The following is an 18363-nucleotide window of genomic DNA, read 5'->3' on the forward strand; positions in this document are numbered from 1 at the left end:
AGAGTATTTTTCTGTTTAGTCAGTTTTCCTTTTGACCTGAAGGTGGGGTTGAAGTACCAGGCTGAATGACAATGAGCTGCTTGGCCAGGTGGGGGAGGCCTGGGTATGATCAGGTGTAACTGTCTCAGCTGAAACCCATCCTGGAAATTAGGCTGGGGATATAAAGTCCCAGCCTGCTTATTCCTGGGGCTCTGTTCTTGGCTGGTGAGCTGGGAGGAGGGCCAAGGTGAGCTGTGAGTAAAGACACTGTATGGTTAGGGCCTTAAAGTCCTGCGCAGCACTAGGTTGGGCTGGATTGTTAGTAAATGGAACTAACAGTTAGTGAGTGGCCAGGCTTTATTTTGTAGTTTGTTTGTTTTTTTTGCGTGAAAACAGTATTAGTGAATAAAACCCTTGATGCACTTTTAACCTGCTGGCCCTGTTTCCTGTTTAAAACACCCCCCGTTGCTATGGGCGATCTCACAATATATATAAATATATGTGTGTGTATATATATATATATATATATATATATATATATATATACATACATACATTCATACACACACCTCCCAAATTTAGACTTTGGTAAAATGGGTCAACTCTGAGAGAATATAAAAAAGTAGGCATGACTAACAGTCCACTATAGTCCGGGTCTATTCGCAGTATTTACTATGAACGTATGCTGCAGTCCTTGAGGAACAGTACCAGTGACAGGCGCCTCAGTGTCCAACAACTTGTGCAGAACTCTAAAACAGACCCTTCACTGCAGACCCCAGTGATAAACACCCAGTGCAAAACATAGTAACGGACTATGACTGATCAGTAGAAAGGGAGTTACCTTTATCTTAAATCTATGTCTCATGCTTTTGGACACTCCATCTGAAGCCTCCATTATGCAGGACTACAGTAAGTAGAATCTGTAAAGCAGGAGCTATCAATGATAGATGCAGACCCAGATAGTCCAGGCCTCAGGTAAAGTCCATTAGTGTAAGCCTCAGTGTCAGACCCCCAGACAAAAACTACAGGGATAGACATGCAGGTAACAGACCTCTATTAAATACTTTAGTGACAGCCCCCCTGTGCAGCCCTCAGTAGCATACACCTAATGCTGACCTCAGAGACAGACTTTCCCCCCCTCCGGGGCAGACCTCAGTGGAAAACCCCAATGCAGAATATTCCTGTCTGCCACCGCTAATTAGTCTTTGGGCATAGAATCATGCTTCCTGTAGACTCTGCATAGAGCACCGGACAAGTACCATGAGTGCCTCGGTCTGCATGTGCCTGCACTGAAATGTTGGGTACACATCCAGGACAATCACAATGTATTGCAATATGTAAGAGTGCAAAGAATCCAAAAGCTAAAAATATTGAACTCCTTTTATGCTTATTTATTCCCTTTATATGTATATAGACATTTCTAGAATCCTATGGTTAGAATAGAGTTTCATTCCTTTACAAACACCTGGTGGCCCAACTAGATCTAGTTTTCCCATAAAGATTCCCCTAGATCTTTTTGTTCTCTACCCAACAGGACAAGCCCATTAGGTACTAAATCTTCACCTAAAGATCCCAATCTATTGAAGTTCTAACTAGAACAGATTAAGCCATTTTATTCTTATTTACGTGTTTACCTAGTAATCCCTGCAGCTTTAATAAATAATCAACATAATGGAGACTTTGCAGTAAATTTTATCCACTACAGCAACTCAGAAAATCACTGCCTGCTTGTACTTGACATCTTCATTTGGCACGGGTGTGAAATATAACGCTAAAGAAGTGATTACAATTAGATTCTTAGCTTTGAGCGAGGTAGTTAGTTCCCACATGAGCTCTGTTCTTACAGCAAATACTGTAAAAGCTGGAGTTTGGAAAGTTATTAATTTTGATACCAAATTAAATGCAGTTTTACACACTTCTCTCCCATTCTAATATTCATTATTTTTCCTAACAACACCCCAGGCTTTTAAAAGAAATGAAAAAGCTGTCTTTCCTGCCAAAATGTTAAAAAGCTTAAAGTTTAAGTACAACTGTAGTAAAGTCAACTCCCACTTCTCTGTGTTAGAGCCCTGAATGAGGAAAGCTATATTCGGTTCAGTATAATGTAGAAGACAAGCCTCATTACCTTCTGGACATCTTCTCATTTCTTGGTCATAAATCCTATTACCTTGTATTACAAACTGCCATAAAAATCAGAGATAAAATATAATTTATGCTCAGTGTACAGAAGCTAATGTTTCTACACTTCTTAGAAGCAGAGTACCAGAAAATGAGAAAGTATGTATGCGAGACCTGAAGCTATTTATACTGAACATGTGTAGCATGATAAACATAGCTGGGAAGGCACACTGGTTTACAAGATGCTATCTAGTTGTTTCAATTAGAAACAAGTGTTATAAAGCTAATCCCAAAGTTGCAAAGAATGGAAAGTGTTCATTATTAAAATGCCAAATGCATCTTAACTATCAGATTTACTAGGCATCATGGGCAAACACAACAATATGACACAGCAGCTAAATGCTTATTAAAACTAGAGTTTTGTTAACACCAGCCCTAATGTCTGTCTACAAGTACTGAAATGATTTTTCACTATCTATAGAATCCTATCCTCTTATGTTTACCAGATAACACAAACACGTTTCCTAGTTATCATTTTATTTTAATTTAAATCAGAGTCAAATGGAAGATTCAGGGTTTGCTTTATTTTGTTTTCATTTTTTTTAATGAATTATGTTTTTTAAAGTATTTATTTTAAATTAATTTCATGTCAAAGTTAGTGTGCCATACAGGACAATTGTATACTGTTGTACAATGCGTATGTAGAAATGGGTCCTGTTAAAATTCATGTATTTTTTTTTAGAAATAAGGAACTTAAATCAAAGCAAACTTTTTGTGAATAAGCCAAAATTATTTATTAAAAAACAGACCTACTTGTTCTTTCATTTAGTTATTTCAGGCTCTAGAACTGCAATGGTGTGATGTGATGGCTTTAATTCAAGAAAATTGGTCACTGTAGACACAGTCTGTAAAATTTAAACACTAGACATTACTCCCAGAAGAGGTGCTGGCAAAAGACAAGTGAAAGCAGATATAGCTAAGTAAAAAATGTAACCTCCTGGATTGTTAGCTCTTCAGGGCAGGGTCCTCTCCTCCTCCAGTGTCACTGTCTTTCATTTGCAACCCCTATTTAATTTACACCACTATGTAATATGTTGTCGCTAAATAAATCCAGTTGTTATTATTAATAATGAAGCTGAGTGGACAGGGGGGTCAGAGGGAGATTATAAAACCCAACTGCATGTTTTTGGAATGTGTTAGGAAACCGGAGTACCCGGAGGAAACCCATGCAAACACTGGGGGAACTTGCAAACTCCATGCAGATAGTGTCCTGGCCGAGATTTGAACCTAGGACCCAGCCCTGCAAAGGCCAGAGTGCTAACCACTCAGTCACCATGCTGCCTGATGACACTGAGTTGTTAAAGAGATAGGCTTCATTCAAATAAATTTAAAATGCATATTTTAGTTTGCACCAACAAGTGCAGAGTTTACCAGTTATTACAAACAACATATTTACATATTATTCTTTTTTACAATTGATTATTCAATCTTGGAAGTAATGGAAAGGTAGGAGACACTCAAGTGACTAACTCCCAGCTGTGATATTATTAACAAACTTTTTTGATTATTAACAGAAAACATACATGGACCAGCCCATCTAAAAGTAATATTTTAGTTAAAGGTACAGCCTGACGTTCTATAATGGGTGTGAATCCCTGGTCTATGTGGCTCAGATCCTTAATCAGTAAAATGGCCTGGTACAAATTCAAACTTTATTGCTGTCTACCTGAGAAGTCCAGCTGTCCTTGGACTGTTTGCTACATCCTCTTTTATATAAAATAAAAAACACACAAGGGAGAGTTAGACTATTTTTTAATAACAGCGGCAGGCTTGCAGACACCCCAAAAAACCCACTAAACTACAAAATAGAAGACCAAACTTAAATACCAAATCTTCACAATAAAGCTGTGTGAACCAGCTGTCCCTGGACACCCTCTTATATAAACAGAAATAAGGAGAATACCCCAGCATATCACCTTGAATCACCTATCTAATTGCACTGGTCTCCTGAAAACTGAATCTGGCAGATATTGTAAATACCCAGCATAAACCACCCCAAACCACCAAAAACTTAGTAAATAAAAAGCATGGATATCATATTAATCTATAGGAGGAAATGTCCGAGCATAAGATTCCAGCCAACCAAGGCAATATCACTATAGGAGAGTAACCAATCATGGTGGTTGAAGCATAAATAAACACAATCTTGTCCCATAAAACAATTAGATATTATAGAGTTAAGTTGCCTAAAGTATAGCTGCAGTATCCACATAGGGACATTCTATATATATAAACATATAGATATACAGAGCTAACATCTTAATTTTAATAGGATTACATTTCCTAATGACCGACAAGGTGAAGAGTTCCTATGTGTTCAATTTGGCCTGTGAAAAGGAGGTGTACAATTTAGGGTCACAAAGTCAGGTATTCAGGATGTGAGATGTTTTCCCAGACTCTTAAAAGATTAAATGAACTGTATAGAGAGGTCAAGAGGTACAAAACCTATCTACTGTAAGATTACTAGAAAGTAAATGAGATTTACCCCAACTGACCTCAAAATCTGAATATGTAAGATATTAATTAAGAACCCTTGGGCTCTTACAAAAAGATAGTCCATAGTTCATTGCACAGTATCTAGCCAGTCACTAGTATCTGATGGTGTACCAAAATACTGGTGTATATCTGAGTTCTCATAAAATCACCCAAGTCTGAGATGAAAAGTGCATGCTGTATATTTAATACTCGTAGCCTGGAGCCATATGAAGACTTCAGGAAATATTGCTGTGATATTGTAACTCAGGAAAAGTGTGGGAAGAGCATGATGGGTACAGTGTCATACTGAAGCACCAGGTTCCTTCTGAGATCCTGATCCTTGTAATTACAGAAACCAGGAATAGCGATGCTCCAGAAGTATCTTGCCTATTTGGGCTTGGAATGTTCTTACCACTACATAATGGGGGGAATTTAATCCTTGGGAAAAGTATTTCCTTGAAAAAGCTCCTCTTTTGGTTTGAGCCCTTCAATTGTTCTGGGAGTCCTATTACTCTTATCCTATGTTGGCAAAATCTATCTGCTTGGCTTTATGTAAGTTTAAACTTCTATAGGTTGTAGGGCAGCAACCTCATTATTATGAGAAGCAGACTTTCAGATTACATAAACTGCCCCCTGATTTTATCAAGGTAATGCCAAATCAGTGTACCCTAAACTGCCAAAGAGTTTGTTTTCAACAATAAAGCAGACTTAAAGATCGCCAACTGCGTATTCAGAATGGCTATTTCAGGAATCGTGGGCTTGGGCATGGTAAGTATAAGGCCAAGAGAGATATGGTTGGTATAAAGTTAGGCATCTTCAATAAATGTCCCAGTGTGTAAAAATAGGTCAAGGATGCCTGTAAAGCTTCAACAAGGATTGGTAAAAGAAGGTAAAAGGTGGTAGCGGGATGATAGTGGAACTCTGCAGAAACATGTCTACCCAGGCTCACATGCTGCCCAAACCCCAGTAGGCCCATGAGTTTAAGCTCAGAAATCTCAGTAATTAGGTACCATAGCAACAAATGAAAATTGCCAGATTTTGTCTTCAACCAGTTTTGTTAAACTTAGGTTTCGCAAAAAATTTTACTGGAAAGGAGGATTTTAAATGTACTAGGAAAAAATTGTATAAAGATATATCTGAAACACCTTTCAGTACTGTCACTTTTCCAGTTCTCAGTAGAAAAGAAGCTATTTTATACTTTCATAACTTTCTTACTCAAGTCAATGCAAAAAGCTATGCTAAGGTCAAATACGCAGTAAGCCATAGTTTTCCAATTACTGAAGTCAGATCACTAAAAGATGAATACTGACTGTTCTGCTAGTTATGAGCGAGTGAACCTTGCTTTATTGCTTTGAAAAGTACTCAAAGAAGAGGGCTTTGATTTTTCCTTCAGGAATGATCACATCCCCAAAGATCCTTTATTTATCTAAAAAGTATAGGCATTAGATAGCGTATTTCCTGACAAACTCTCCATCAAAAATATGCCCAGTGTGGGTTTATGTTAGCCTTAATCAATAGGGAACCATTAGGAATTGTCTGTCAACTTTCTAACCAAGCAGATCCACCTAACATTTAATGCTATTTTTTGTGATTGCAGTTTGTCTACACATAGTCATTTAATTGTTGTACATTATCACTGAAATGGCTTGTCTCTTTCATCATGGCCTCTATGCATTTTTCACTAGATTTCTAATTAAAGCAAAACTAAACCTTGGGGATACTCAGCTGTTGCTGTTCTGTTGAGGGTTCTGGCATCTTCTCTTCTGCATTCTATTCTTCATTGATTGGCCAGGCTGGAATGACGCAACTCTCATGTAGGGGTGTGGGAGTTTATTCAGTCCTGGGACCCACAGATCGGGATTGCTGCGCAACCAACACTGAGCTGTGCATGATAAGCTCAATAAATTTTAAAAGATTCAGAAAGATGGGCAAAAATCAGGCATGTAACAATACAATGGCTTGTCCTTTTTTGCAATAAAGACCTGCCTGATTGCCAAACTAAATTTACATTTTAAGGAAAAAAAACAAAAATATATTATATATATATATATATATATATATATATATATATATATAGAAGAAGGGACATGACCTGTCCTGGAGTGATGCCAAATCCTTGATACAAAACTTAGATATTAACAAAAATATATTATATATATATATATATATATATATATATATATATATATATAAAATTTCACTGATGGTCACCACTTTTGCTTGTACTGGAACTGCTTAATACTAACAAGATAAAAAAAAGTTAGTAACTGAAAGCTTTCAGGCTAACTCAATAAACAGTTCCTAATTTTTAGGCTGGTAACTCATAGTAATTTAAAATTGCTAGTGCCGGCCTGAAAGCAAAGTAATAAGTAGTGCTGACATTATTATTAACATTATTCAGTTATTAAAATTATGAAATAGCAATGATTTAAAACATCTTTATTCCACATTTAATACAAAGGTATGTTAATATTTACCGTATTTCACAAAAATGTTTCCCTTCAACAAGGGAATAACTATAAATATTACATTTGTTTTATTACATCTTCCCTTTAGTAAGCTCCTAGCCTTTTCATAGTACAGACCTATACTGGAGTAGACTATGCACTTTTTGCCTTAGTCTTGGCCCTTGAGTCAGACTATTATCTATGTGGCACACAATATGATGTCCCATAAATCTCCAAATAAAAAAACAATATCTGAGCTAGCTGAGCCAAGAATCAGCTCTAAAGACACACTTATGACTGTGGATAAAGGAGACTAAATTTCATCCTACATTTCGTTTCATAACTCGAGTGCTCTCCATCCAGTTTACTGTTAAGTGGCTGGGATTTAGCTATTATATCAATCATGTATAATATTAATGTAGTCCTGGAATCACTGTGTTGCATTTCATATAAGTAATGAGTCTGAAATTCTTACTTGCTCCAGTTCTCATCGATCATAGTGTCTGTGTGTGAACTGCTAGATGGTGGTGCCAGGGTACCAGCCTTAGGTATCTATGGCTCATTACTCCCTCAGCCCAAGGTACAAGGTTAACGTTCAACAAAATAGCTTTCTGCATTAAAGATTTATTATTGTTGGTTGCATCAGTTACTTTGCAGATGCTTGGCAAATGGCTTGTGCTCTTTTAAATGCCAAGTTTGTAATCAAAATTTAGGATGCCCTTGTTCATAGATTTTTCTACTTCCAATTGTACATTTAATATCATTTAGAAGGAATCATTTATCAAGAAAACAAACACAAACCCTTAATTAAAATAGAACTTTGCAAAATGTAACATTATAAAACTGTTCTAGCTTTATTTTATTTTGCTTCTTTTTTCTGTTCTCACTTTAAACTGAATCCATGATTTGCTTTGGAACAAACACACTTGTTCTTCCTTCCTCTGCCATTAGGTGTACCAGGGATTTTCATTACTCCCAGCAGTTGCTTGGGGAGGGAAGCAATAAGGATATTGGAATGAGTTATTTGTGTGAACAAATGAATAGTTTTCTTTAAGGTTTAGTCTATGGTTTACTAAATTCACTAGTAAAATAGTCTGATGGCCAGCATTAGCGATTGATTAACAGTGCCTGTTGTGTACATTAGCAATTCCAGGAGCTGGTACAGCAGCTTTCCTGTTGGCTGGTAGTTGTTAGGGATGTTTCTGGCCCTGACAATCACAATTCTGAAATTGGTTAGCAAGGTAAACAACCAGATAAGAGTTGGTTGTCACCATTGCCAAAGGGTTGGTGCTTGTGAACCTAAACTGTAGTTTGCACATTTTAAGATGGGCAAATTAGTGTTTTCTGATAAGTTAGGCTTCATCCCTAGTAAACGTTACATTAAAAAAAAAACAAAGAAAAACGTGTTCCTCCTCTGAAAGTTTTATACCAAGAAATGATAATGGTATTTCTGTAAAAACAACCTCATAGCAGAAATGAAAGATTTGCCCCAATCTATAGGGAGATGAAAAGGGTCGGGACGTTAAACATGCAATATTGATTACAAAGCTTCATTAGTTTGTGTATATTATACCTGTGCGCAGTTACAATGTTAGGTTAGGTAGCCAAATCTTTGCAAATGATGCACCTAATTCAAGCATTGTTAACAAATATCTAAGAAGGATAAAAGTATAATCCAACCCATCTAAAATAGTTTTTATTTTCAGGGTAGTAAAAAGAAGATAGTAATATTACTAAAGATAAAAAAAAAAAAATCCTCTTTCTTCTTCCAAAAACCTACTTTTTCCATGTGCTGAACATTGTGCAAGCCACCATGGTAGCCACTTTTGCCATGTTTACCCAAATGAAAATTAGCCTAATTTTTTCCATTTAAAATTCCAAATTTGTGAGTAAATAGTTCAGCCCCTGACCATGGTGTTGTCATAAAAAATGCTGTAGATGGGGCTGGGGAAATGGAGGACTTTTCGTGACATGCCCCAAATGGAAAAACAAATATTAAAACATAGTTTTTCTGTAAATCAAAGCTTAGGTATGGTCAGAGAAAGCGTTTTGGAAACATATTCCAAGTAAAACCTGTTCTTAAAAAATGCATTTCCTGACAATATTTTAAATTTAATTAACATTTAACATATGGGAAAGAATTTTTTACTTATGATGCCTTTTGTTCTTTTTGTAGAGCACAGGTTCTGCATAGGGGTCTTTGTGGAAGAATACTTGGTTAGGATGGAGGTATAATTTGCTTCTATAATCTACAACAGCTTTTCTTGACCTTCTAAACATGGGTAAACACTCATTATTGTTCAGGTAATTTTGAAATTTCTGCGATTGAATGACTGCGATTTCTGCCATAAATTACTATATTCACAGCTCTCAGTACATTATAGTGGAGATGAGTGGAGAAAATGCTTCTTACATTACTGACCAGTGGAAAGAATGCTACCCTTACAGATAGCCAAAAAATACAAAAAACAATTGGTGTCAGATAAACTGAGAGAAAAAACTGCTCATGGATCAAGAAACCACCAGCAACCTCTGGAGGATCCATGGATCCCTGGTTGAGAAACACTGGTCTACAGACTATTCAAGGCTGAAAACGCTGCTCTGGAATAGACAGACAAATCGAATGCTGTCACCCTATAGGAGGAAGTCCATATTGCCAATACTGATGGTATCATTGCGTGAAAACTGAAAGAAAGTTTGTAGACAACCGTTAACTAAAATAAGGTAAGCTACCCCTTTCAAGAGGTTTGCATACACTTTAGTTTGTGCAGAGTTTTTACATTTCAAATTAGTCTTTTCTATACCACAAAAATCTAGGCAAACACTACATTACAGCAGGTCCAGACAGAATAACACATGCAGGACAGAAAGATGCCTCACAAACTGCTATTCTCCGTCAGAGACCTACATAGATACAGCTTACCTACTGGGGTATAAATTTGCTAACATGAAGAGGCAGTGGTAATATTTTCACGCCATACAGGTCTCATTTCTGCTGAATATCAGCCTACAGTATTTCTGGTACAATTACAGCTAAAATATTTCACCAAGTCAGTCTCTTATGGGAGTAAATGACAAATAATGTAAAATCCCTTAGGCTTCACTAAATTATTTTTTCTTTAGACTAGACGATTGTCTCTTAGCTCACTACCTTTTTTATTATTTATTTTACAAACGATTTCTCGTTATGTGATTTTGGTTTTTTGTTTTGTTTTTTTACCACAATCTCTTCTAAACTGCTCCTGGAAGTAATAAAAATGGCTAAGATACACATTTGAAATTTTGTATTTGTTTTGAGCGTAACGTCATCCGATTCTAAATGACTGTTATAGCAGTTTAATCTCCATACATTCTAGCTGAGTGCTCACAGAAAAATATTTACATCTCACAAATATTGTCTACAGAGTTAGTTTACTTTAAAACCAAGCTTCCATGAAATAAATTAGGTTCTATGATGGGATTTGTTCTGAATTCCTAGGCTTTTATTTCAAGAAGAATTCCCATTGAAGAAAGTACTGTTGAGAATTACTTTTTGTAAACTTTTTTTATAATTTAAAATTTTCATAATACGTAACATATAATATTTAATCTCCACGACATACAAAGTCAAATTATATGCGCCAACTTTTATTAATTACTTGATAATTGAAATTGATATGATGATGGATTTTGTAAAGCGCTGTGTAATATGTTGGCGCTATATAAATACTGACTAATAACATTAATCATAACTGACAATACTCCAAAAAAAATTGTGTTCTCCCTTTTATGACAAAAAGTATGTAATAATGTGTGGGAGTTATATAGAAAAATGTGTTAAATGAGATAAAGGTACATTTTTTTGTATGCATCCTTTATTCTGATGGGTTGCATGCGCAAAGTTGCCAACGGGGTGGTATACACAGGGCCTTCCACCTTGTGAGCAGTATTTTATAATCTTAACTTCCTGCAGAAGCAGCTCCCAGTCAACACCTCTAACAGCAGGGGCTTAAAATGTCTGTAAAACCAAAGCAATTATTAGTTTTGACAATTAACCCCCCTCCCAAACTTATCTTCTACCACCCTTCTGGGTGTAAGGGTAAGCATATAAGCAACCTCTTACACTGACCTCAGTGACACTGCAGAAGTCTCTTCTGGCTTATGAAAAGGGCCAACTGCTGAACAATAGGTTGTAGGAGTCCACACCATTAGGGCAGTAACACTGACACCTGAAGAACAGTCCCATCTCTTATAAGAAGAATGAAGACTCAGGACTGGAGCATAACGTGGCCATTGCCCCATAGATGAAGCAGGAAGTAAGAAAAGTTTATCCAAAGCAGGGGGAAGTCCCTCTTAGACAGTTGTCAATAAGTAAAGCTGTCCTTTAGTAAAGATTATTCCTTATTTCATTTTCCTATGAAAACTTAGAAATGTTTCATTTTTAGTACAGCGGTATTAACACTTGATGTGCTACTCGGGCTTTACATCCACATCAGTGAAACCCCTTGAAATTGTCTTTTCAAGCAAGCTTAAGAGATAAGTAAAAATAGAGATGAAGCACCGTAAGAACATTTATCCTATAAATATGATTTCAATCACTGTGATGCACATAAACTACGGTAGGGGAATTGATACAAGGCCAGCAATTACACACCAAAGAGAGCACCAGTAACTGTTCTTGATTACATGCAGCTTGTACACAAAGGAAAAGTTCTACACTGAACACAAAGATTCAAGTAAAAATACACATGCCTCTTATATTTAGACAGTTTTTGCCAACCTTGGATTTTAGCTTCAATGACAGAATGCAGATAAATACTGTCTTGCATTTATTTTTTATACTTATCAGAATAACTAGCATGGCTGCCTGGGTATGCTGAAACTTTTTTCTTTTGACCTTTAACATTTACATTGTGTTCTAAATCAATAACCGGTAGAATTGTTAACTATCAGACTAATTTAAGCTGTGGTTGCTTTATGAATATATGGAAGGCTCTAAACTTACTTTATAAAGACTTCTATAGGTACTTTATAATATTTCCTGTTCAGTTGCATCAGCAGTTTTCAGCATAGAACTTTTTAGGAGTGCCGGTTACTCATGAAATAGTTAACAATCTTTCCATGACAGTAATAGGACATAAATGTCATATAAATCATCACATATCCACTGCATGGCAAATAAACTTATAACAATGATTGTCAGGAGAGCTGACAGTTTTGTACTTACAGGCTGCAAAAGATAGATAAGAGATGAATCCTGAATCACTAATACTGGGATGGAGGTGATTTTGACAGCATGATAGAGTGTCTCCACTGAAGCCATAATCTGGTCAAACCGTCCCCCAAGTCCGCCCAACACAACAATGACATCCACCTTAATAAAGAACATAAAAAAGTATGAAGACGCGAGACAAAAGAAAATTTGGAAATTACCAAGAACATATCAGAAACAACCATCACAGTTTGACATTTGTGTATTTGATGACTTATTCAAGAAAGCATAAAGAGAGAACATGTTGTTTCCATGGAATGTACAGCACAAAAAAAAGAGATAAACAACTTTGACATTAGAAAAGCAAGTATATACCAGTGTTAAGCATATTATGCTGCATTATTTTTAAAAACAAATTATACATTGTTAATGATTATCAAGGAAAAGTTTGGGGAAAATGTAAACTTTCATATTAACGTGGAGAGATACCCTTTCTTTAAACTTAAGGTAGAATTAGGTATGGACCTTGGTCAGGTCCAAAACGGGCCAGATACACCATTAAAATGTAAGAAATGTATAGTTTGGCCACCACAGTGACCTGTGATTTGAATGAATTTGTTGGAATTATGCCAGTCTGTATTAAAAAAAGGAATGACATTGGCTTCTGTAATAAACAAGAACTTTTGAAACCAGATACCCAGAAAATGTGCAGGATCAGACCACAGTTGAAACATTTTATGGAACAATCCTTATAGATAAAGTTCCGTTCACACTGTCAATAAATTTACCAGATCTAACTGAAAGTATTAATGTTGATTCACAATAAGGCTGTTCACTTGCAGGGGGTATTTCACCTCATTTAGTGAATGTGGTAAAGGTCCACTGACTTTACTGTCTGATCATTTGCAGACAAAAATCTACCTTTTTCAGATTATCTTTAAGATTATCACAAGATTGGGTATTCTTTTCAAACTGAATGTTCACCACATTCACCAAGCTAAATTAGGTAGTTTTAGCAAGGTGATAATTCACCTTGATAAAAGAACATGCCAAATCTGCCCCAATGTGTCTCTACCAGTTTTTAATTCCAACTGGTTCACAGTCAATAATTTTCCCAATTACAAGTTACCTTGCTAAATGAAAGTAAGACAATACCCCGGTACTAGGGACAGATTTTGTATAGCCAACAAGCTAGGTTGAGCTGCCATTTTTCCACATGCGCAGTCTCTAAATTTTCTAGCAAGAACCTACCTGCTAGCAGTGTAGGAGGAGTGTTTGCCAACACAGTAGCTCAATATGTTATGATATAAGGTAGGCTCTTCCATTCTCCATGCCCCCAGCCTAAACTAGCAATGCATTGCAATGACATCTGACCATGTAAGTGTGATGCTAGGGTAGCCAGCAGACTGTGGTGGAAGAGGTAGCACAAACAAGCTTACCTACGGAGGTAGATACATTTTTTTCCCCTGTACAGTATTAAATACTCGGCATTCAATTATGCTGTTTAGACATAGGCTATCAAATGTGAGGTGCCAGATGTATGTTCTGAGCTCAGCACAAAAATACTGAAATTCCTAATCTGCCCTGCAAGATCTGTGGCCCTGCCTTAAGTCACATTATATAAATTGTCAAACTCTGTTGTACTTCTACATCAGGGTTGCCCCCATTTTTTTGGCTTGCAAGCTACTTTTAAAATGACCAAGTCAAAATGATCTACCAACGATAAAAACCTAATAACTCCCGTGCGCAGTAGAGTTTATTTTGAAAGGCAGGGCTCCTTGATCTACTTGTGTTGCCTTTGCGATCTACGGGTAGATCACGATCCACCTGTTGAGCACCCCTGTTCTACACTGTGAGTAATACAGCGACATGTTAGAAATGGCTTGTGACATCAGCAGAAATTTTTACATAAATTGATAGTTTTTGCAAAAGCACAATTAAATTATCAAGCTTTGTACTGACAATAAATACAATACTTTAGAAATATCTGTACCTGTAAACTGCTATATGTAATGTTTATAATTGCCTAATTAGTATGCCTTTTTGTGCTCAAAGCAACATTTATTTATTTATGTGAAATGTATTACAGATTTAAAAAATCCTTCATTGTGCAACTTATTAGATTTATACTAACTGAAAATAAAGCACATATTGAACACATTTACTGTACTGCAAAGTAATGAAGTCCTCAGAGAAGCTCTTTGCTTGTGCAGTGTAATATTTAATCCTTCCTAATGTGCAATATTCAGTGTAGAATCTTATGTAATAAGGACACACATGGTAGTAATTTATGTACGGTAATTTTCACTTAATGTTGCAGAGTCATTTTTCTACAGCTACGTTGCGGGGAATTTACCAGTCCGTTATGAGGCTAACAAAAAAGTACATTGTTTTTACTTGGTTAATATAGATTTATTTCTATGAGATGGGAAAATAACACTTGCAGTGGCATAACTGCAGTCTCTAAATCTAAATTCAAATATAACGAAAATTATAACAATTTTTTTTTTGCTTGACTCATAAAATGAAGGTTCTTAATGTTTGTCATTTGTTTTATATTTAATAAATGTTACATTTAAGCTAAATTATCTGTATTATATAGTTCCAGCAACATTTATCTTACCCATACAGTTAAGGTGAACCTGTCAGTCATTTAAAAAATTTAATGGAAATGTCTAATTGTGGATACCCAAAGATGTGAACCTCATTGTGTGCATCTAAACTGGTTCATTTTGTTACCAGGGTTGTAAGTTCCCAGAAGTGCAATGAAATTATAAGAAAAACAATATAATATATATTATATGGTCTGTAAACACCCCCCCAAAACAGTTTTATTACCTAATGATTTTGCCAGTAGATCTGTGATTTTTCCATTTGCTGTAAAAGCCAAAGCTGTTCAGTAATAGTCTCAAAAAAAAGGTTTGTGAGAAACCATATAACTGAAATGGGTGCCGAATATGGTTAGTTTTTTCTCATGTTACTTAAATCTGAACTCTAGCCTTGCATTCAGCATTGCACAGTTGTACTTGCTTCTCTGATCTACTAAAAATGCTTACTGAAATTTCAGTGACACTGGGTCAAAAAAAAAAAAAAAAAAGATTGTATTGAATGCTAGGGACATACATGGGAGGTGTGCAATAGATGATGGTCCTGGACCCTACTCAGCCAACAGGGTCCCCAAGTTCTACACAGGCATCTACTATTGGCTACTTTTCCCCCTAATGAAAGTTGAAAAGTTTTTGTTTAGTAATTTTATTAACATGTAAGGAAAAAAAAAAACAGGATAGACAAAATATCATCAAAGTAAAACTTCAGGTTTTTTACGTTGTTTTCAAAAGAAAAAAAAATGTATTGCTGTCAGTCCAGATTCACAATATTTCACTGCAGCAGAGCACATAGCTGAAAAGTACCATAACATGCATTGGAGCATTGTGATGCCAATCAGAATGCAATGCAATACATCCTTCTGATTGATGTGTTGCAGTGCACCAAAATGGACAGCAATGCAGTATAGTTTGTGGGGCTCTGCACTACAAAACAAATGATCCCAGCACCTTTTATATGCAATGACATGCTTCAGATTTCCGACACGGGTCAACACACAAGGCCTCACAAGTGTCAACCTTACACAAATGCTTGAAAAGTAAATACCAGAGTTGGGCTTTATTTCAATAGTTTATTTTTTTAAAGTCTAAAGTAAGTTAAAAGCTACATGTCCATCTAAGACTGTATTGTCCCACAGGATGACAATTCTGCTGTGTGATTTCACTCTAGAGCAAACTCTGTTGTCATCCTGTTGAAGCGGAAAAATAATGGCTTTTCCTGCTGGATCAACAGGTATTAAAACAGTATTACACAAATGAATCAGAAAAACAAAACTACCGTGTTAACGCTAGCGACAGACTGCATCAGACATTTTTTATTGTTTTGCCTAAAGTTCCACTTCACTTCAGGGAGCCAATAAGTGCACTTTTTTTTAACAAAGGAATAGATCTGCAAGAGAATAATTCTGAAGACAGAAGTCAAGCCCCATGAAGAAAACTTAAATTAAACTACTACTATGTAATAATACTATATATAATAATATATATTAATAATTATTAAATAACTACTACTATTTAAACTACAGACATATTAGTTTTTTTATTACCAGATTCACTTAGAAAAAGTGCTCCAAACGCTCTGTTTAAAGCCAAATGATTATAATTCAACAATTATAGTATTCTGGGATCCCATGAATGATGAATGTATATTATCTGCAACACCAAAAGGGACAATCTCATACTAGAGATACTTGGCTTGCTGAACCATACTTGGCTTTTAAATGTCCCCTGACAAAACCATGAATCATAGGAGATAAGCTAATTATTCTAGTAGTGAAGGAACTTCCTTTCATAATGCCATAATCTGGACACAGGAACTACATCCGTTAAAGTTTTTTTTAAAGCTATAGGACCCTTAATTGGAACTTGCCCTGTGCTACTCACATATCCCAGTTCCATTGCAAGGCGCCACCATCTTCCTTCATTTCTTCTTCTTCCTTATGATTTTCAGCCATCCTGATGACATAACATGCATAGGAGTTCATTCACTGCCTGCCCACGCAAGGAAAGCTGGGATTGCTGGGCTTCCCTGGAAACCACAGCTTATCTGAGCATGTGTAACTCAGTAATATTTGAAAGCTGAACAGTGATCAGGCAGGTAAGAACAAATATTACAGAAAGTACACAGCCTGTCTTTTTGCAGTAAGCACCTGCCTATCATGTAAATTTGACAGAGGGACTTTAGTTTTATGTTAACAAATAGGGCATGTCTACTTTTATGTATTCATACACTATACAAATAACATTTTTGACTTACTGCACAAAGCACTTCTGAATAACTGCATAATAAAAGAAAAAGGCCTTTTAAGCTGTATTTTAAAGCCCCCTCTTTGGCAGTATATTACTCCTATTCACCTTCCAAATTTACTTCTAATCACAATTAAAAATCTCCCCCTAGGTAAGCGAGATTTGCCAGAAGGTAGCGGTAAGGCATGTTCCTGATGACCCGGCCTTCTTCCTGCTACACCTTCATGATTGGCCCCAGAAATCCTATAATAATTCTCTGGTGAAACACTTGGTGACAGCTGCCAAGTGTGCATTCCTAGACTATGGAAAAAATCTAACCTTCCCACACTGGGTCTGTGGATCCATAAGGCAAACGAGATTAAGAATATGGAAGATGTTACGGCAGAGGTTTATAGCAGACAGGAAAAATTTCTTGAGACCTGGTGGCCTTGGATCATGTTTCAGGAAACAGAATATTATAAAACATTGTTGGGTCCTCTGGGGGAAGCCTAGGTTCCTTCTGTACAATGGAAGCTCTGAGATTCAGTTGACTTATGCACGTGTACCTTGGATAAGCATTCAAAATGTACGTATGTGGTTTTTGATTGTAACAACCTTTAGTATGAATACTATGACGATCTGTGCTTACAGTTGAATGGAGGATGCTAACACGCTTCTCTGTTCCCTCCTGTTTTCTGAAATGTACGAAATGTTATCTGTTATATGCACATTACTGTGATTATTTGTTTTGTATATTGTTTGTACCCCCCTTTTTTTTACTTGAAAAATAAATAAAAAAGAATTGTTTAAAAAAAATATCCCCCTACATAGTTCTCCCCAGAGGTTTTTAGCCGGTTGCTCCGCCCGGCTGATTTGAATACCCCGCCCAGCTCTCGGCAGCTCTCATCCTCGGATGCACGGATCTCAGGCTGCTGTGTGTCATCCGTTCAGAGGATTGCTGCTGGAGAGGTGAGCACACACAGTTCAGCCTACATGTGAAAGAGACACAGGCAGCCCCGCCCCCATCTCATAGCACAGAGCTCGGATTACTGTTTAAAAAAAAATGAAATGTATCCAGTGTGTATAAAGTGTGCATGTCATTCTGCATCCTCACAGCTCTGTATACAAACCTCCATATCTCCTGAACTGTATGTCACAATGACCTGTAATCTTCAGGGTGTACAGGGGACCCTCATAGATACTAGTTACTACAATTGCAGCCCCCCAGGTTCAAAGAATTTCAAGATATGGGGGTCACAAATGG

At 36.5% G+C, this 18363-nt stretch overlaps 1 protein-coding gene across 3 annotated transcripts in view; it reads right to left on the reverse strand.

Annotated features, from left to right (window-relative positions):
* Positions 1-18363, reverse strand: part of TPK1 (thiamin pyrophosphokinase 1) — a 254941-nt gene that overhangs the window by 101588 nt on the left and 134990 nt on the right. For all 3 annotated transcript variants that reach the window (XM_072412252.1, XM_072412251.1, XM_072412253.1), the window contains one exon: positions 12286-12432. In XM_072412252.1, coding sequence (XP_072268353.1) covers positions 12286-12432 — 147 coding nt within the window. The remainder of the gene's footprint in view (positions 1-12285; positions 12433-18363) is intronic.

This window comes from Pyxicephalus adspersus, chromosome 5, assembly GCF_032062135.1.
Source record: "Pyxicephalus adspersus chromosome 5, UCB_Pads_2.0, whole genome shotgun sequence".
Taxonomy (NCBI): Eukaryota; Metazoa; Chordata; class Amphibia; order Anura; family Pyxicephalidae; genus Pyxicephalus; species Pyxicephalus adspersus.